The sequence below is a fragment of the Miniopterus schreibersii genome, assembly GCF_964146895.1.
Source record: "Miniopterus schreibersii genome assembly, chromosome: 15".
In the NCBI taxonomy this organism is placed as follows: Eukaryota; Metazoa; Chordata; class Mammalia; order Chiroptera; family Miniopteridae; genus Miniopterus; species Miniopterus schreibersii.
This window is the reverse complement of record NC_138115.1, coordinates 48,367,340-48,388,822: the sequence shown is the minus strand read 5'-3', so window position 1 is coordinate 48,388,822 and position 21,483 is coordinate 48,367,340. Positions and strand designations below refer to the sequence as shown.

At 47.6% G+C, this 21,483-nt stretch overlaps 1 protein-coding gene across 3 annotated transcripts in view; it reads right to left on the bottom strand.

Annotated features, from left to right (window-relative positions):
• Positions 1–12,047, bottom strand: part of LARS2 (leucyl-tRNA synthetase 2, mitochondrial) — an 84,344-nt gene extending 72,297 nt beyond the window's left edge. The window contains exons 1-4 of one of the 3 annotated variants that reach the window (XM_081159190.1): positions 11,936–12,021; positions 9,600–9,645; positions 7,770–8,023; positions 4,715–4,843 (exon numbers count right to left, since the gene is read on the bottom strand). In XM_081159190.1, coding sequence (XP_081015316.1) covers positions 4,715–4,843; positions 7,770–8,003 — 363 coding nt within the window. In that variant the 5' untranslated portion in view covers positions 8,004–8,023; positions 9,600–9,645; positions 11,936–12,021. Of the gene's footprint in view, positions 1–4,714; positions 4,844–7,769; positions 8,024–9,599; positions 9,646–11,205; positions 11,259–11,935 lie in introns of those variants that run through there. The other 2 variants (XM_081159189.1, XM_081159191.1) reach the window with 2 other exon arrangements.
• Positions 12,048–21,483: the final 9,436 nt, after the last annotated feature.

The window sequence follows — 21,483 nt, the reverse complement described above, 5'->3', positions numbered from 1 at the left end:
GAGGAGCACACTGTCACCGAGGAGCCAGCCAATTTCCTAGGAACGATTGGCTTTCTCCCCCTTTCTTCATAAAACAAAACTTCACATCTGAAACCAACTCAGCTTCTAACTGACAGCAACCATGGTTACTGCTTCTCAAAAAAACTGCTATTTTCAGAGAGAGAGCCACGGTTTCTCCAGAGTAGATGCAACAGTTTATTTCCAAGAAATGAGAAACACAACATTTCATTTCGTTTAGCAAGTGTTAATAGCTCACCATGATTACAGATTGGGGATCAGATTCAAGTGAATACTTCACGGTAAGAGAAACCCGAGTGACAGTACAGAGGCCCAAGCAGACCCCTGGGAGTGTGGAGGGCCGCGACGGGCAGAGATCAGCCAGTTTCCAGTCAAGACCCTGGACCAGCAATTCATTCTCTCCCTCAAATGACATCTGAGAAGATAAGCTCCAGAAACCCACTCTCTACTTTCAAACACTACAGGAATTTGCAAATTTGAAAACTCAGTGCCAAGCTGTACACCCGGGGCCCTTCATAGACATTTATTAACTGATGGGCAAACTGGAAACTGATGAAACGTATATTTCAGTCCACTCGCTAAGAACTCCCCTGCTTCTGATATTCAGAGGTGATGACACTGTCCACGCGGCTGCCAGACACAGCCTCAATGCCTTTCCTCTTCCGCAGGGAACAGCAAAAAGGCCCGAGCAGAAAATGCTACTCAGGCAGTGCCCGGAGGTTTCCTGCCTCAGACATATTAGCCCAAGTCTGTGAGGGGGACTTGGCACGCTGGTGCTTGAATCACCCGGCTTCTGGAGGTGCCAGGGAGACTAGCCGAGGTGGGAGGCGGGTAATTTTATTTTCCAGCCATCTGTGCGTACAACAGATGAAAACACAACAAAATCACCATATGGTGCTAAGCTGTAAATGTGTCATCAGACATTGTCCGGGTTTATGGAGGAACCGACTGACAGTGCAGCCTCTTCTGATTCCTGAAAGAAGATAATTTATCCCTGGCTTCGAGCAGCCCCTGCTTAAACGTCCAAACTTCAGCACAACCTTATTAGTGCTGTTATTAATTGGGTTACACTGGAAAATTGCACTAAAATTATTTTTATTTTTTAAAAATATATCTTTATTGATTTCAGAGAGCGGAAGGGAAAAGGAGAGAGAGAGAGAGAGAGAAACATCAATGACGAGAGTCATTGATCGGCTGCCTCCTGCACACCCCCTACTGGCAATCGAGCCAGCAACTCGGGCATGTGCCCTGACCGGGAATCAAACCACGATCTCCTGGATCCTAGGTCAATGCTCAACCGCTGAGCCACGCTGGATGGGTGCACTAGAATTTTTAAAAGGTTTTCTCATTGATTATCTCACATGAGCCTTGCAACAAATCTGTGAGGTGGGAGGCGGGTAGGCCACTGTTGTTGACTAATTCCTGATTCCTAATCAATTTATCACCCCCAAACCACTGCGTTTCTACTTGTAAAGGCCACATGTGATCTACTTGTGTGTCCATGGTCTGGTCAACTGTTTGTGACAATAGTCTCCCTAAGAGAACTGTGATGGTACTGGCTTTCAGGCACATCTCTAGGAACTACAACAAGAGCACGGGGATCCCAATCGTCATTTACACTCTTGTCTCATTTCTCTCCTTTGTATGACTTATCTGCTGCTATAGGAGGAAACCAAAGTAAAAGCAAACCTGAACTTTTCAAACCATCATTCTCGCCCATTCGCAATCAATTTACAATCTGTGGTCTGGCCAGACTCAGAAGCAAGGGGAAACCACAGACTGGGAAAAGGTCTTTGTATTGCTAACTAACAACGAATCAATAATCCAGACAAAGTCCTACAGAGCAACATGAAAAAGATGAACAAGTTGGCAAATAATGTGAGCGAGCCAATCAGAGATGAGGCAACTTAAATAGACACGAAGTTATCTCAGCTTCACTAGGACGACACCCACGAAAATGGAAATTAAAAACACAACTAGCTATTATCATTTCCTGTTTACCAAATTAGAAGGATTAAAAAGTCTAACATTAATAAGTGATGTCAAGGATGTACGTTAGTAAGAAACGCCATTCATTGCTGGCAGGAGTACAAATCAGCACCAACACTATGGAGAGCAACCTGACGAGATGGCCCAGCGCGATGACAATTCTCAGCCAACTAGGAATAAGGGGGACCGTCCTCGATCTGTCAGCAATGCAAAGACAAAATGGAGCAGAAAAAAACTTGTGTTTCAGGCACCAATCCAGTCATAGGACAGATAACACAGATGGCAGGCAATGACGTGCAGTTAAGATGCTTCTCAGAAGTCAGCTCCGGGCATCGCAATCCAGACAGAAGGGAGCAGGGACTCACTTATTCTATGGAGACGAGTGACTTCCCAGACTAATCCGATCAGTATAAATAATCACAGCGGCCACTCAGTAAGGGACGATTATGTGCTAGACACATGCACTAAACTCACTTAACCTGCACAACCACCCCTAGAGAGGAATGACTGTTATCCCTATTGCAAAGGTCAGGAAAGTGGGGTTCGGAGACATTAAATGACTTGTGCAGAGTCCCTCAGCTAGAAGCAGTAGAACGGGGTTCAGGCCTAGGCTGTCCAACTCCTGCAGCGGGCCTCTGTTACTGTAGGCGACTCTATGTTGTCTTTTGGGCCTGAGCTGCCTACAAGGGTCCGGGTACCTCTGGCTTAGGGCTCTGCCTGGAGCTTTCGCTGTAACGTCTCATCCACCTACACCACCCCCACCCCCGCCAATCACCTAGCTGTAAACAGGCTTCCCTTTCTTTACCATAAATGCACAGTTTTGCTTTAGCTTAATCTTCAGTGATTTGCCTGCATTAGCTAATTGTCTAAAATAAGTTGGATAAATTTAAAAAAAAGAAAAATCTAGTTGAAGCATCACAGTTAGATAAAGAATTATACTTCAGGCAAAGAGCCAATTCATTCCACACCGCCTCTTCCTAATAAACACAGCAGAAAAGATGGAAAGCAGTGTCGGGGAGATGGCATCTGGCATAAACCAGGGAGACAAACACCTGTGGCCGCCTTCAAGCAGAACACAAATCTCTGAGGCTGATAGTACAAAATTATTAACTCTTCCAGTGACAAAGAGGCAGCATTGGAACTTGACTTCCTTTTTAGGATTACTTCTTGCTGCCAATAGCAGTTCAGCATAAATTTTCAAACCAACTGTGACAAGGATGCACCCATCTTTCTAAAAGAAAATGTTCACAGAGGACTAGGAGGTGGCAGGCATCATCTGTACAGCCCCGGCCAGTTAATCACAGTCAGTGGGATAGCCCATTAACGTCTAACAACTGGTTCTCTCAAGGAAGAAGCCCTGATTTGTAGTGTTTGCCAATTTCCATGGTGTAAAGAATCCCAACATGTTGGATTGCAAGCTACTAAGGTGACTAAGAAACACAAGATTGGGTGGAGATGCACAGTGGGCTCTTGGGCGATGGCGTGAGCAGAATCCAGCCCTCCACTGACAGTGCTAACATTTACTGTTAATATTTATTGTTACTACCACACGCCAGGTATATGTCAAGTGCTTCATAGTCATCCTCTTTGAATCCTTGTAACAGGCCCTTGTAATAGGGCAGGTACTATTTGATCTCTACTTTACGGATGAGAGAAAACTAGGTCTCAGAGAAGTTAATTAAGTAACTAGTCTAAGGTCCACAGCTAGGAAGTGTTTAGAGCTGGCCTTCTAACCCTGGCCACCTGGTTCAGCAGTCCCTGCTCGCAGCCTCTCTTCCACCCTGCCTCTCTGTAAGGAGTTAAGGAAGGTGCTATGGTTATTCCCACATCATGTCACTAGGGAGTAAAGAGCAGACCCTGGGGTGACCAGCAGTGGTGGGAAGGGGACTGACCCACACCAGCCAATAAGGATCTTTCTCTCCTCTCTCCCAGTAAATTTCACCTAATTCCCCAGATCCATGCCAGATGGTCCCTCTTTAGTGGAGTCTCTCCCAACTCCCCCAGAGCTATTACTCCCCAAATATATTTTTCTTACAAAAATTTTACTTATTCCATTATGAAATGAATACACGCTCATTAGAGAACACAGAAAATAGTCAATTCAAAGAGAAAAATTTATTTGTGGCCCCACCTCCTACTCACAGTCTTCGATCTATATTTACGCTATTGGATTCATCCCCCAAAACAATGATTATCTATTTATGTGTTTCATCCCCACCAGACTGTGAACTCCTGCCGGGCAGACATCAGGTGTTACCCACATTCGTGGCTCCCCCATGCCATCCCTACCCCATTTCCATCCCTAGCACAACTCCCAGCACATGGCTGCCCCCTCCCAACTAATCTATGTGCTTTATTTTCATGTCTCCCAATTCATAAAAAGAAACACTGAGCTTTTCATGTTTATCTTCAAAGCTAATCTCATCTTATTACACCTTGCTGACTGTTCTGAGTATACACCTGTTTCCGTGTCCTAACATTGCCGACCGGTCATGAGTTCGCTCGTGTCTGCACTTACATTAATTTAAGTAATTTTAAACATCTTGCTGACCAAAGTAGCCAGCCGCACGGATGAGTTCTGGCTCGAAATAGCCGGTCAGCAAGGTGTTAACTGAAAGCGTTGTCTCCATTTGCCTTGAACACGCGTTACACGCTCTGGCTGTCCTGCGGGATGCGGACACAGCTGTCCGGCAGCACCTGTCCTTACCTGCATCCCCCTCATCTTCTGGAACCGCGCGATGGTGTCGCTGATGGTGTACACGCGCACGTGGCCCATGTGAAGCTTGCCAGACGGATACGGGAACATGGACAGCACATAAAACTTGGGCTTCGATTTCTAGGACAGGATGGTAGAAAGTGACAATGAGTATTTATTAAGCATTTACTGGGAAGCTGCCTGCACATAACAGTGGGCACTGTCCTCAAGGTAATGGTTCAACATTGTAAAAAGTTACCTCTTGAAAAAACTACTCATAATGGAAACTGGGCATTACTGATGGGCATTTTCCAGCAAAGTCCACAAACCCTGTCCAGGTGACAGGAACGTTCCCCCGCCCAGCGCAAATCCTCCCATGGAGAAGGGGCTCCTGAAGAAAGGGCAGTAACTGATTCTGCTTAGTCACTAGGGCTTGGGGGCGTCTGATATTATAACTACTGTATTTATTTCTGCCTTCTGCTTTTCCCTTTCTGTCCCTCCTCCCTTCCTAGAGCTCTATCACAGTTCTCTAAGACTTTGCTCCCCCCAAACTAATGAAAACAAATGCAAAACAGAATATTCCTAACCATTCCTTTGTGCGCATGTCGGGAGGGTGCTATGTTTTTTGCTAATGTTTGCATGACCGGACATTGACACAGCCAACTGTGACCAGGGGAGCTGGAGAAACCAGAAGTCAGATTCTTCCCCATCTCATCTGACCCCTTCCTTTAAACTTCCTTCAGCGAAGAAGCTAAACAAACTTTTAATAGAGCCGATAACCTGGCAAAACAGACGAGAGTGGAACTTTTCTTTGTCCTGCGCATCCTCTACAAATGACTGGCGAGCGGTCAAGTCAAGCTGCCTGAAGGCAGAAAAGGGAACTAGGAATCTGGAACTAGTCTGCACGGACTAGAAAATCACCTTGAAATGCTGTCGATTTATATAAATGGATGGGAAGCAGCACACTGACCACGCTCTCTAATCAGAAACTGCGGATCCATAACTCTTACGAAAACCTCAGGAGTGTGGGAGAGGTCCGGAGGCTCAGGAGTCAGTGCAGACTCAGGAATTAGGTCTTTAAGAAGACAGTGACAGCTAATCCTCTCAGCTTGTAAACAAGGCTCGCAAAAGAAATGCAAGACTTTATTCCTTCAAATGGTGCAGAATCGAAAATAAGCAAACTATCCACCCTACCCATTTTTAGGGACCCAGAAAGAGCTGCTATAGAGTTCTTTGAAACCTGAAAAAACAAATAAAAAAACAAGAAACTCCTTGATATAAATTATTTCTAGTTTTTCACTGTAAAGTTTTTACATTAAACCTGTCTTTCTTTTATTATAATCATCTTGTTTTTATTATAGTAATACTTTTTTTATATTGTTTATTTGACAATCAATCTTGCCCCAAACACTTTCCACATATAACTTCTTCATTAGCATCTGCTTTTTGTATGCCTGTCCAACAAAGCTTAAACTTACATAAAATCGAGTGATTCATTATATAGTGGCTGAGCCGAACACGGAAACTGAGTTTATAGAAGATATATTGAAAAGAATGGCTAGCAAAAGCCTTTAATATTCATGAATATTTTTAGTGCAGAAAAAGTATTCAGCTTACTGCCTGCCCCTGCCTTCTGCTTTCTGTGTGAATTAAGTCATCTTCCTCTGTCACAATGAAATGTGTTCTGTCCTCTGGGGGTGGAAAGAGGGGAAGGAATTATGGGAGTTTATATTATAACCAAGCAGGAACCTGATTGAAAGGGAAATTTTCATAATTATATAAAAGTGTAGGAATTTAAACTTTTAAAAGAAATTAAGATTGTAAGCGATGGGAAAAAGATGGTCTTTATAAATAGGTCCTATTCTTTTTGCCAGCTTCTGACGTCAGGACAGAGATAACTTCTGCCTCTTTACAGATCCCGCTCTGAGCTGTCACAGGCTGGGATGGGAGGATGGCAGAGGGAAGGAGCGCTCGACAGCCGCTGGGAGCCCTAGTTCTGGTCCTAGCTTTGCCTTTCTGGCTGCTCATGATCTGTACGTCAAAGGTGAGGCACACCCAGGTTCTGGGGGAAAGCATGAGCTCGGCTGTCAAACTGACTGGGTCCGAACCCTGGCTCTGCCACAGGTCAGCTGTGCGACTCGACCAATTACCAAACCTCCCCCTGAGCCTCAGTCTTCTTACCCCTGAGGGTAATGACCTTCCCTGAGGGTCATTTCAGGACTAAATGAGAAAATAAATGGGCAGATGGTGCCTGACACATAGTAACATGCTCATTAAATGGAAGTTCTTTTTAGGATGGTAATTAAGATGGTGATGGCAAAACACTGAGCTTCTGGGAAACATTTGGGTGGGTTTCAGCTGTATGTAATACCAGAGGGAGGTCGATTACAAAAGCTCCAGAACCCGCCCGCACCCAGCAGTACTCTCGTCCAGACACGTGTCTCCTCCTGCACCTTTCATTTACATAACACTTCAGGTTGTAAAATGTGTTCAGCCACATTTCCTCATTGGATCCTCAAAAGAGTTCTGTGACATAAATAACGTGAGGAAAGTGAGGACCTTGGAAGTTCATGATGTTGCCAAGTTCACACTAATTCCGGGGGCAGAGCCAGTATTTTCCTGCCCAGGCTCCAGACCCCTCCTCGGGTGCTCTCCCCAGTGTACCAGTCCCCATTCACAAGCTGATGGAGTGCCACCAGCAATGGATGCGATGGACCAGGAAGACCCTGACACTTGCCACCTGCTATGGACCCTGTCTTGAAGAGTTTACCGTAAATGCTGCTCCAGAATGTCTGCATGCACCTGTGCACACACACCGCACTGAAACTCTTCGAAGCACTAGCCTTGTCTCATTCACTACATTTACCGCTCACCAGCATCCCAAGGAGCAGCTGGCACTGTTGCTATCACTGTCCACTTTAGACAAGAAAACGGAAGCACAGAGAGATTCAATCATTTGGTTCAAGGTCATATACTTAATAACTTGTTTGAACCAGGCAGTCCGACCCCAGAGTCCAAGCCCTTAACCCCTCTTCTCTACCCTGTCAGCATCTCTCAGAATACTCACATCAGCTTTGGAAATTTTGGAGGCCTGTTCTTTTATTCGTGGATGCCACCATTTCTCGACGTCCTTTCTTGTCTGCAGCGTATACTCTTTCGTCCACTGTCCCGTGACACTGTAAATTCCTCTGGTACATCCTGGAATGACTCTCCTCCCCCAACTGATGACATCTGACCCACCATTTAGCTGCCTCTTCAGAAGAGAGACATAGAAACCCAGTCTCTGCCAAGCAGGAGCCATTTTTCAGAAGGTGGGAGGCCCTGAAAGAGGCCAGAAAGCACACTGGTGAGCCGCCCAGAACCCTCCCGATTCCACTCGGCACAGCCCAGTGCTCCCTGCCTGCTCACATGCTTTCCTCTCATTCTTGTGATGACTTCTCTCCCCAAAAAGAATGCTTTAGAATTCACTTGAGCTCAGCACAAACTTTTTAATGGAAAATATAAAGAGGGCCAGTGCTCCCAGACACCAAAGATACAAAACCCCCAGAGGAACAAATGAAGACCCCTGCCTGGGCCAGTTCCTCCCTTCTCTGTAGACCAGCCCAGGGTCTGTCCAGCAGGTTTCACTTCCCATCATCCAGGATTCAGAAGACCTCCAAGCGTATCTTACCTTGGCCTTATACCAGAAAGGATCTGAACACAGGCCTTCCTGGGGACCAGAGACTCCAAGCGATTATAAGCATTTTTCAAATATATTATGAGTTACATATACTCAGGAGGCTAAGCCAGGAAATAACCATTATTTAGAAGACTGCTTATTCACTTCGTTCTTCATTCATTTACCAAATATACAGCACGTCTCCAAAAAATATATACACACTTCGAATTATCATGATGTCAGTGTTTATTAACATACAGTTCATTTTCAAAATTTAAAAGAATCTACATTTTGGGGGACACTCTATATACTGAGTGCCACGAGATGCACATGGTTCTAGGCACTGGGGATACAACAGTGAACAAAAACAAAGTCCCTGCTGTCATGGCACGTGCACACTGGCAGAGAAAAGGAGATGAGAAATCAACAAATAAATATACAATATGGGTACCAGTGGTGAGTGCTATGGGTTTTTGGAATCTAACCCATAGGTTGGGGCCCATCAGGACATCTAGCTGTGATTCAAAATTCGCCTTAAATGTTTCATGCAAAGGTGAATTCCAGAAATGGACTCATGGAAGATGTTTCATGTTCTATCACGATTCAAAAGGTTGAGGTGACAGTTCATCAGATATTTAAGATTTATGAATAAATAGCCTAAACTTTCTGCCTTCTTGCATAGTGTTTGAGAAGTGCTACAGATCTTTCAAAACCAAGAAAGAAATAAAGGAAGAACTTGACACTCTAAGCTGATGTTCTCTGATTCTCTCAGAATGTTTTCCGTATCTACTAGGATTGGCCCCGTTTCACAAAGGTACTGGGTCATGGGTGTTGCCAACAGGGTTCATTACAGGCTTATACAAGTGAATTTCACACTCACATAAAATGGCATCACAGTGTTGGCATTTTACCAGTTGGTCTGCCAAAGTTCTTGACATACCAGTTCTCACTGTATTTAACACTTCTTGCTTCTTTGGGGGTGAAATCAGAAACAGACTAAAAAAACAACTCCCCTACTGACCGGGCTTGGCTATTTTAAAGTGAGTAGATGTGGCTACAGATATAATGGTGAACTATATGAAATCAGTCGAATATCAGCAATTCCATATGACCAACCTAATATAAAGGCAATTGCATTTATTTTTAGGGGCTGGGTTTCTACATGATCAGAACTATCTACAGGATTCATGGATTTTATAGTTCAGTGAGAAGCAACAAATTATAAAATTACAAACTGACCTTGACTGTAGTCTCACAAGCTTTTGATTTTAATGCTGGTTAGCCACTGTGACAAATGAAATACCGAAGAACGAGGACAGATCACCAATATGAGCAATATGAAGGTCATTCTTTCACTTAAAATTCTAATCCTGTCTCTACAACTTACTTATACTATGAACCAAATTACAAACAACGCATAACAAATTCCCTATCTACACAACAAGAACAATCTTTCTAAAAACGTTCACGTAATACCTGGCCCACCAATAACCTCTAATAACCTTTCCTTTACAGAAACCCGATAGACGAGAGATTCCTGAAACAGATCTAGGTATTTAAAAAAAACTTAAAGTTCACGAAGCAAAAAGAACACGTAGATTACAAAGCGACAGATTATTCAATGAATGGTGGGAAAATTCAAATTAGAGCCCCACAAACCATACTAAACCCCATATAGATTAAAGAATTTTTTAAAATACCATAAAACAAGACCAAAAAAAACACAGGGTGGGGCAAAAGTAGGTTTATAGTTGTTGGTATGAAAAGCACAATAAGTCATAAATAATTAAATGACAATAAACTGTTTTGTGTACTCACACCTATAAACCTACCCCTGCCCCACCCTGTGGGTGAGTACTTAATAACTCTTTAAAAGGTACAGGATGTTCTGTTCTGAGAATAAAAACAACAGAAGGATTCAGAAAGGAAAGTATGTAAATTAATTCCACCTCTCCAGGGAACGATATTGGAAAAAACATGTCAAGACTCTGTAAAGGAAAGCTCACACCCTTTTGGGTCAGAGGGTCCCCCAGGCTAAGCATACAGTGTACTTGGGGCTGTGATTTATTCCAGAATTTCCTGGAGCTCAGCCTGTTCTGGGGTGACCGGCGACATTTCTGTTTGAAGCTGGAGCCTTTATTAGCTGGCCAGCGGCTACAGTGGCGGGGGGCTCACCCATGTGAGAGCAGAACTGCAGCCGGGACCCTCAGTTCTTCTCTCACTTTATGCTCAGTAACCACAAAGGCACTGCAGTACAGGGGTTTCCAATCATTTGTCAGGCTGTCAGCTTGGGGTACAGGAAACAAGGGGGGACCTTTAGCAACACAAAGGGGATGACTTAAACACAATGTTTTGCACGGAGTAATGGAGTTAAGCTTGGCTGGAGCATGACTGGTAATGTTCTTTCTGTGGGAACTCAGGGGGAGAGGTAATTATCGGGTTAGCCTGTCGGGCCTTGTCCTGTACAGTAGGGATCTCGCTCTACCTTTACTGTTAGTTCCTCAGGTATATTCTTCTGGCCATGGTGGCCAGAACAAGCCCAGTTCATCCCTCTACCCCCCGGGCTCTGCCCTCCACAGCTCCCCACCGGAGCCCGCGTGGGCGCTGCCTCCTCCTGACCCCCATCGCCCTTTTATCAGGGGGCTGTGCCCGGAGGATAATGGGACAGGTGTGGCCGTGTGTCCTGTTCATGACAACCCGGCACCTGTCCCTCAGCTCCCTCTCACCCAGGCCTTTGCCTGGAGGTCTGGCCTCGGGTCTCTCCTTCCGCCCTATTCCGGGACCCCTGCAGCGCACCGACCCTCACTCCTCCCCTTTCGGGGTTCAGCCCTGAGCTCGGCCTCACCTGGCGCTGGGGGCTGCGTCTCCTGAGAAGGGGGGGAGGGGGGCAGTGCCCTGTGGGGGGGGGGCTGAGCGCTGGACCCAAACCGACCATGGTTTATGGAGAAACCTAGACGGGCAGGGAGACGACGGCCACGCAGCGGGGCGCGCGGCAGGAGCGCACAGCGGGGCGTCGGGGGGGCGCCCCGAGGTGCGCGAGAATGTGCCTGGGAAAGTGAATCCGAAAGGACCCGGTCGGGGACCAAGCAAAAGTGCTCCCGCGAGTGAGCCGGAGCTGGGCTTCGGCAGCTCCTGAGGCCCCGCGCGGCCGCGGGCAGACGGCCTCCCTCAGGGTGAGGGGCGAGCCCCCGATGAGCCCCGAGGGCCTCCGCGCCCGGACACGCTGTGGGGCGGCCTGTGGGCCAGAGATGCCCCGGGGGGGCTTTTACCTGAGGGCGAGGCCCGGGCGGGGGCGCAGAGACCCGGGACCAGCCTCTGCGCGCACGTGCGCTTCTCAGGGACAGGGCCCGGGGCTACCCTCCGGCCTGTGGCTCAAACAGCCTGAGGAGCCGGGTCTCGGAGACTCTTCCAGCGGATCTCCGAGACTTTTCCAGTTCGGAAGCCGCACGGCTCCGGGACCCCCCAGCCCAGCCGGCCCCTTCCCTCCCTGCTCCCCGCAAGTCGGAGCCTCCCGACCCGGGGAGAGGGGATCGGGCCTCGTCCCTCGTCCCGCCGAGCCCGGGTCAGGGGGTTACCTGCCCACAGGCTCTGGCCTGCGGCTCCTAACGCCTCGGTTCCCGCCTTAGGCGGCCGCGGCCCCGCCTGTCCCCATGGGCGCCGCCATGTTGGCAGAACAACAACTTTATCGGTAGCGGCCGCCGCGGACACAGACAGGCGGGGGCGGGGCCCGGGACCGCCCTGTGGCCCAGCCCCGCGCCCTGTCTCGCGTCGCCCACACTCTGCACACGGGGGATCGGGGGTCGGGGGATCGGGGGTGTCCCATTCGTAACCACCGCAGCAGGCGGGGGGCAGCCGGCAGGTTAGTGGCCCCGCAGACTCCGCGGGAGGCGGTGGAAAGGGAGCCTGAGGTCAAGTTCAAGTCCCAGCGGCAGCCGCCCGCGGGCCCCAGGACGGGTGGAGCACCTTCTTCACCGTATGGGGTGATCGCCCAGCCCTGGGGGGGGGGGGGGGCGCGGACCTCCTCAGCTGGGAAAGCAGGACCCCCGAGCACCCACCCGCTTTCCTAGAGGAGTGTGTTTCCCACCCTGTAACCTTCCCCACTCCCGCAAGTTTCTTGCTATAAATAGATCAATGAATGGATGAATGAATTGCAAAGGACCCGTGATGTGAAGGTATAATTTTCAGAAAGGTGAAACCTGGTGAGAAGAGATTTTGAAGCACACACGCAGGTGGACAGTCAGGAATAGTGGGATGAATCTGCTGATTGTGCAGAGGGCTTGATATCCTATAGGACAAGTAAAAGGGATGCTGGGGAGCTATCTTTTTCTGCAGGGCAGAAATAAGTTGCCTCTATTAAACAAAATTCATCCCGTTACTATTCATAGTTCACATCTGCTCTGACAGAGCTGAAAAAAAGACAAGCAAAGGTGTACGCCCGGCATCGCACCAGCTAATCCCAGGCCAGCGCTCCACCAGGCACGCAGTCATCTTTCGCCAGTTTCCAAGTCCCTAACAGTTTCCTGACGTTTCAAAATCCAAATGCTTTGTTATTCAAAGTGCAGTCTCCAGACTAGCCTGCCTTACCTGGGAACTTGCTAGAAATATAGAATCTCAGACACCACCCCAGACCTGCTGAATCAGACTCTGCTCTTTAACAAAATCCCCAGGGGGGCAGTTCTTAGGCACATTGAAGCTTGAGGCTCACTGTCTTAGAATGTGAGAATTGGGATCTTGAGAACACTCTAGCCCAGACTGGTCATTTTACAGATGAATAAACTGAGGCCCAGCGGAGCTGACTGTCTAGCTCAAGGTCATAGCAAGTTAGTAAAAGGTTTGGTATCCAAACGGGGTCTCTAGCCTGCTAGAATAGTACGCTTCCAAATTGCAGACTGGAAGATCATTGGGAGCTTAGAAAACTTCCAGTCCAACACCCTCACTTCAAAAGTGAGGACACTGAGGCCCAGAGACTGGATACAGCTTGCCTAAGGTTGCACCAATGCTTAATTTAAACTGATACCATAGCCCAGCCGGGCGTGGCTCAGTGGTTAAGCGTCGACCTAGGATCCAGGCGATCAGGGTTGGATTCCCGGTCAGGGCACATGCCCGGGTTGCGGGCTGCAGCCAATCAATGGTTCTCTCATCATTGATGTTTCTATCTCTCTCTCTCCCTCTCCCTTCCTCTCTCTGAAATCAATAAAGATATATTTGAAAAAAAATAAATAAACTGATACCATAGAGGCACTGACTCTCACAATAACAGGCCCCACTTCAAGACATTTAGCCTTCAGGTATGTCATGCTGTATCCATGTATAACAAGAGGGCCCTTTCTCTAATCTCCCCAAAATACTAAGTTCTAAGTAGCCTCTACTTTTATTTTGGTTCAAAATCTCTTTTCTCTTATGAATTAAAACATTGACATTTCTAGGAGATTATTTCAGATGGAATTTTTTTAAAAGTCACTTGCTTTATTGGAAAGTTGCTATTTTTACATCAAAGAAGTCAGCAGCATGAAAGTAAATCCCTTTTGCTCTTAAAGAGCTTACTGCAAAGACACATTATTAAATGAAAAAGACAAATTGCTGGGCTGTGTAGGAAGTTATCCCATTTTTGATTTTTAAAAGGAAAGGAAATAAAAGAAATATATCTGTGAGTATATGCATAGAAAGAAATGTAGAAAAATTTGGCCCAAACTATTTCCTGTGATAATCTTTAGAGACAGTGGGGTCCTATGGGCCTTTCTCTTTATGACAGGTTGCTGTGTTCCTTTTGCTATTAGCTTGTGTGGTAGGGTGAGTAATGGCCCCAAAGATATCTAGATTCGAATCCCTGGAACCTGTGACTGTCACCTTATATGGCAAAAGAGACTTTGCAGGTGTGACTAAGTGAAGAATCTGGATATGAGAAGATTATCCTGGTGGGCCAGAAGTGCAGTCTCAAGTGTACTCGTAAGAGAGAGGCAGAGGGAAACTTGAGACAGAAGAAGAGGCAATGTGAGCCTTTTAACAAATGTCATGGATAATTTTTCTTTAACAGTTTTTGCTGGCCTGAAAGTTAAGCATAGCACTGATGGACCAAAAGACTCATGGTGACCTCGTCATGTGTCCAAGATCAGTAACCAAGAAAATGAGAGTAGATGCCCTTCTGAAAGTCACAAAGCAATCTTGGCCTCGAGTGGCCTGGAGTAAAACCAGTATTTTCCTAGGAGCCTGATATTAAAAAGTATACCTTTTGGGCACCCCTCCCAGGGTGAAAGTGACCTCTTTTGTGGACTTGTAAATTTTTGTGCCCCCCCCCCCCAATATGACTTACAGTTCTTGTGTACACATGAAAAAACCCACTTGGAGTGACTCACACCACAGTTATACTTGGACACAGAGACAGACCTTGGGATTAAGCTTTTAATCTGTTCATTACAGGAAGAAAAAAATCCTTTCCATTGTCAAAAATCTTCTAAGGCCTCATGATTGCTTCTCGAAAAAGGTAATCCTATTTGAAGAAATACCGAATGTATAAAACAGCTTTGAGTTACATCTGACCTGAAAATAGGCGGAATTCATTATTGTTAAAGAGTGGGCCCTCGGTAATATATATTTATTTGTAACTGTATGAAATGTATCTTGCCCATCTTTTGGTGACATCTGCAATTTTAATATGTAAATGTTAATAAGATCCTAGAGTTCCTGCATCTCTGCCATTAACTTGGCATTTCATCCTACCACCTTTTGACATCTCTTATGTTCTTGTAAAGTTCATTAGCCCTTGAATTTATGTGCATGTGTCTTCTCTTCCCAAGTAGACAATAAAAGCCAATGATTATGCTCCTCTGACCCCTGATGAGCACTATAGTTTTGTATACAGAGGACAGAAAATCCTGTGTCACTCGCAAAGCTCTAGTTTATAGTGTTTTCCAGCCCAAAGTATACAGCAGACAGAGAGCATTGGCCTCAGTTTCCTACTCTGTCCAATTGGTAAGATGTAGGACCTCTGTATGGAGAGAATTTAACAAGTGTCAGGCATGTGGAGGGGGCTTAGGAACTGGTGGGTCCGTAGAAATGATAACAGTAGTGTCACTGCCCCTCAGTGTCCCGCAGTGGCTAGGATTTGTCAGCGCCGCCTTCCCCTGACAGTGGCTTCCATTGGCTGATGACAAACACACCCCAAGTAGAGAGGAAGGTGCCAAACGTGTCTGTACTTTCCCTACCAGCCAACCTTCAGAACCATCAGGATCTGTGTTTGAGGAGCACCCTGGAGTCCCTTCTTTCTCACCCCCTCTTTCCCCTCCCTCCGAAGTCCCCGTAGTCTTTAGGACCCTTCAGGTCCCTCCCCCTCCCCCCAGAGGTTCTAAATCTGTAAGACAAGCCAGCCTTTCTCTTCCTACTGTGGGTTGGGGTTCGGAGCAGAGCTCACATTCCTGTGAATGAGCCCCTCCTCACCCTTCCCATCCGGACAGAAGATGAGATTAACAGGGAGAAGGGGCTGAAAATTCTGGCTGGCCAAACTTGCAACAGCAGATCATCATCGCCGGCACTCTCACCAGTGTCATCACCTAAATTCTGTACCTGGAACCCAGCAGGAAAGGGGTGGGGGAGGAAGAGAGAGAAGCTGAGCTGGGTTCGAGGGCTTGGCCACAGGAGGAGAGGGAAGGGAAGGAAGAGACAGAGAGTACGTAGAAATGAGGAGACGAATGTAGGAAAGAAAGGGAGCAGCCTTGGGATGGGGCAGGATGAGATAGCGCCCCTGGCCCTAGGCCCAGGCTAGGAAAATGCGACTCTAGAGTCCACAAGAGTTGAAAGCAGATGGCCACCCCCACTATACAATTTATCAGTCCACTGGACTGTCCCCAGAAAGAGAAGGGAGATAAGAGCCCTCACTCATAGAAGCCTTGCTGTAGGCCAGGAACTGTGCCAAGCTGGGTGGCAGCAAGCAAGCTGTTTCACCTCCCTAATCCCCGGCTCCTCGTCTGTAAGGGGGGAAGGAGCGGCATCTAGCTCACGGGTTTGTTGTCAGGATTGAGCGAGAGAACAAACGTAAAGCAGTCGGCACTGTGGCCGGCACGCTGTAAATGTCATCAGCGCAGGAAGTGGGGCTGCCCCTTCCAAGAGGTGGGGACGGGCCAGGGAAACCCGCCTGGTGCGCAGATCCAGTGAAGGCGGAGGCTACTCGGTGCTGACACACTGCAGAGAGGTATGTATTCAGGACTTTCCTTCTGGTCTCCCCTCACACACAGGCATCACCGTCATCTATACGGCATGGGACAGGGACCCTGTCCAGGCTCGTTAAACCTCCGCTTCTCAGACATGTACATGCATATGAATTGCCCAGGGCTCAGAAAGTCTAGGGAGGGCCCGAGATTCTGCATTTCTAACAGGCTCTGGGAGGAGCTGCCGCTTCCAGCACACAGACCACACGGTGAGTAGCGAAGAGCTAACGGATAGCTCTGGGGTGACGGAGGCAATTGCAGTAAGAAAGCATTGCGCAAAGAAAGACAAGATACATACAGCACCTTACGTTCAAGAGCCCATCCGAACGAGTGGGAAGCTTCAATAAAAAACTTTAATAAAAGGAAGGAAGGAAGGAAGGAAGGAAGGAAGGAAGGAAGGAAGGAAGGAAGGAAGGAAGGAAGGAAAGAAGGAAGGAAGGAAGGGGAAATGAAAGTGAATTACTTCTAAGGCCGTATAGTAAAAGCCAACAAGAATTAGAATTTTGCCAAATAGAGACTGGTCCTATTGAACGTACTTGAATAAATACATTTAAATCATTTGAAATTAGCCACCTGTTCCTCAAATGGAGGCTGCCAAAGTGCTTGAAAAGGTTTTTTGCGTTGTTTTTTTGAGAGTGCTTAACATCTCTCTACCTGAGTCTTGTTTACATATTACATTTGCTTAGCAGATCCAAAGGCAAAGTAATCCCTATCAAAATAGCCAAGTTTCCTTCTGAATTGAACCGACCACACATGAACAGTTCAATTCCACCCATCAAACGACTTCTGAACGTTCTGCATGTACTAAGCACCCGCTTGGTCCTGGAGATAAAGAGAAGACAGACACTGAACGCATGTTCTTAGGAGCTAAGGCTCTAACGGTGGAGACAGACCATTGAACCCTCCCGTGATCTATGCTGGTGGTAAGCACGGGGACTGCAGAAAACCGAGGCAGGACACAGTCAGTCTGGAGAGAAAGGAGAGGGCCCAGTGGGTAGGGATAAATCTGGAAAGGCGTCCTGCAATAGGTGAGCTGAATGCTCTCCTGCTTGTGTCTTTGGAAAACAGCCTCCCAGATGCTCATTCTTTAAGTTCCCAAAACTGGGTCTAGGAAGATGGGTAGCTTGCAGCCAGAAGAGGAGCCCTCTGGAGTCCTCTGGCCTCCATAGTCATGAAGGAAGTCTTTGGTGCCTTGGCTCCTTTGCCAACCCTTCCTCCCATGGCCAACAGGGGACAGAGGCAAAGGCCCAGAGCAAAAAGAAGTCTTCCAGGAATTGCATTGAAATTATAATAATGTTATGTATTAGCATCTCATTAGCATCCTTTGCCAGCAGAAAGGGCATAAGTAATAGGCTGGTTCTGCTCTAGAACATCTAATAGAGTGGCCCAGGCGGAAGGGGCAAGCTGGGGGCGGGCTGAGATGCAGCACTAGCTCTCGGACCAGCGTATCCCCCCCCCCCCCCCGTGCCACTCTGATGGGAGAGCGCAAAGGGATGCATCCCGTTCCCTTTACCCAAGGAGGAGACCCCTTTTCGCCCATAAATGAGACGCTCTAAAGGAAGGGAAACCCACCAGGATCACCCACTTTCAAAACAAAATAAATACTCGCCGTCAGGAAGCTCGCAATAAGCCCAGATCAGCTTCTCCAAAGCTCCAGAGGTGCTACACAGGAAGCAACTTATGGTTAAGATATGAGAAGTTCTGCAACACAGAGACCTTTTAAGTACTGTTTGACCAAGCATTTCCCCAAACACAATTGACCATGGAAGCATTTTTGTGATAGCTGAGGACCTACTAACACTCATCAAAAACTAGAGTTCTGTGGAGCTCAGAGCTGCAGCTTGAATCCGGACACCATCTGCTGGCAGAATCCTTCTTGCTCGGGGAGATCAGTCTAGTCAGTCTACTCAGTCCTTCAGCTGATTGGATGAGGCCCACCCATATTCTGGAAGGTAATCTGCTTTACTCAGTCTACTGATTTAAATGTTAATCTAACCTAAAAATAATCTTCACAGAAACACCCAGAATAATGTTTGACCAAATATCTGGGCCCAGGGGCCCAGCCAAGTTGACACAAAACATTGACCATCTCAGTGCCTTATGTGGTGTCGTGTCATTCCACATGGTGTCAGCTAAGGCACTCGACTAGGGCAGGAGGACTAAACCTTCCTAAAGGGCTCGTTCATAGGGCTGGCAAGTGAGTGCCGGCTGCGGGCTGGGAGCTCCGCCTGGCCGTTGGGGATGAACCGGCCAGGCCGCAGCTGGTTCTGCCTCTGACAACCGTTTTCTCCATTTGCCTGTAGTCCCTTCTTTCTCACAATATGTCAACATCAGAAGGAGTAGGTTGTCAGGGCAACCCTGAGTGGAGGTGGGAAGTCCATCCTTGGCCGAAAACCTTAAGTCTGTTTGGTTAAACACCCACTGAGTTCTCGGCTCCTCTGCTTCCTGGAAGCAAGAATGTAAAAATTAAACTTTTTTTTCCTTTTTTCCCCTCTAATAATCTCTCTCTCTCTCTCCTCCCCCGCCACAAAGTCCACCTGAACTATGTACAGTCTCCTGAATTTACTAGCTGTTAATTCCCTCTGTTTCTACTAACTAATCTGATACCTTTTCTCCCTGACTCAATAGATTGAGACCCTCCAATACCCTATCTGATCAATACCATCCAGCTTGGGGAGGGATCAGATGAGGCCACGTACCAGAAGGGCCGGGGTAATGTGGCGGACACATAGTTAGGGCTGGTGGCGTTGCTTTATGAACAATCCCTGTCTCCCTGGCCTGCATTTTCTCCATTACAGAGTAGAGTGTTGGTGCTCAGAGTTGCCACCACTGTGCTATGATACCATTGAAAACAATAAGGAATAAGACTGGAGGAAAATATGTCAGAATGCCTACAGAGATTAAGTCTAAGAGGCAAGATCACCATTTTTATATTTTTCTGTATTTCCTGAAATTTTTTACAATGGGCATATATTATTTCAAAAAAAAAGTTTCTTAGAAATAATTATCGATTTATAAGAAGTTGAAAAAAGAATCGTACAGAGAGGTCCCATGTACCCCCTACCCAGGCATATATTACTTTTATCATAAAAAGTAAAAATAAAAAATACTTCTGCATACACAGAAACCAATTTGAGAGAGTTCCCCGTGGCCAAATCTGAGGTCATCTCAGCAACAAATAAGCCCAGTAATGGATTACAGCCCATAGGGGGGACTCCATGAGTGCATATTGGGGTAAATAAACACTTGATTAAATTAGGGCAGAGAGGGGACAGCCTTTCGCAGTCAAATCCCAATTACTAAATGTAGAAGGAACGGTGGAAACAGGAAATCAGAAACAGGCAACCAGCACAGTGATCGTGTTGTCCAGACCATGGGAGGCCTCCCCGCCCGCGGATGGTTTCCGATCCAGCACCAGATGCACCCAGCTGCGGCGATTCCGCAGCATCCTCCCGCCCCTCCCGCCCCCCTTCCTCGGCCCTGCGCCCCAGGATCAGGCTCCTCAGTAAAACAGGGGCGCAGACTCTGCTTCCTGGGGAACCGGGCGAGAGGAGCGTCACAGCGGGAGAATAAAACGTGTCCACAGGGACAGAGGCTGCAAGGACAGGCACCAACTTGACGCAGGGGGGTGTGAGGGAGGGAGGGAGGGATGACAAGGGAGTTTCTTTTCTTTTCTCTATTTTAAACTTTTTCTGAAATGAAGATTTACTTTTATAAAAAATCAAGAAATTTACATTTAAACAATCATTCCCATTTTGAAAGCCATTGTCAGACATGGTACTGAACTGGGTAGAGAAAGTGACAGATGTCACTTGGAGACCTCTGCTCAGATGTTAAGTGTCTTCCACAAGGGGCAGGGGCAGGGGGAGGGAGAGACACTGCGAGGACCTCAGGCTGGGGGGAGCCAGGCAGGCGGGTAATGGGCAGGATCCTGGCTAAGGAGGATCTGTCCTCTCGGCCCTGCTGCTTTCTGGGCTGGGCTGGCATGGAGTGTAGTTCAGCAGTTTGACCAACTCTAATTCGGGCATTTTCTTCCACTTCAAGCGTCTCTATTAATATTGACGTATTTAAACATTCCGGGAAACTTTGAGGCCCCTCTTTGGGAAAAGATCTTCAGCCCTGTGGGGTCTCCCAGTCCCACCTGGTCAGTGGCCAAGGTTAGGGCTGAGGTCCCTGGGGGCAATGGGGCAGGAGATAGGGCTTCTGGTGGGAGACAAGCCGCGGGTTCCTAAGGGCAGGAACGATCAAGACTACATCTTTGGACAAAAAGAGGTGGCGTAGGAGGGGGACAGAGTCAGCAGGAGGAAGGTCAGGAGCTGGGTCTGGGGCGGGGGTGAGGGGGCAGGCGCGCAGGGCTGGGCTGCAGTGTTACAGGTGTTACAGGTGTTATAGGTGACCCACTTCTAGCTGTCAAGTCCAGTCAAGGAGGAAGGGCGACAGAGATCTGGAAACTTCTGGTCCCCAAATCCCTTCACTGCCTGCATTTTCGAGAAATGTCTCTAGAGTCACCAGATGTGTTGTTTTGGTTTTCAGGCATTGATTTGGGAATTCCTCCAGAGAGTCTGGAGTTCCAGGAAGCCCAGTGGTGGGAGGGGGGGGGGGTATCACGTTGGGCACTCTCTGGGCTTCCTTTCCCTTCAGCAGGCAGGAGGGGGCCAATCAGATTCTCCAGACTGTGAAATTCAGCTTTAGAACAGAGTCCCCCAGGGCCCAGCGTGTGTCTGCAGCACTGCCCCCCACCCCCCACCCCACGGCCATGCTTGTATCTGGGCCTTTAGAGTCGTCGGACACACTCTCCCACCTCCCCAGAGGGGCCAGGCCTCAATCCACATCACCACTCCCGTTTTATAGAGGAACAAGCTGAGACCAGGAGAAGTCAGGCAATTAGAAACACACACCAAAGGTTAAGCACCAGTTTACAA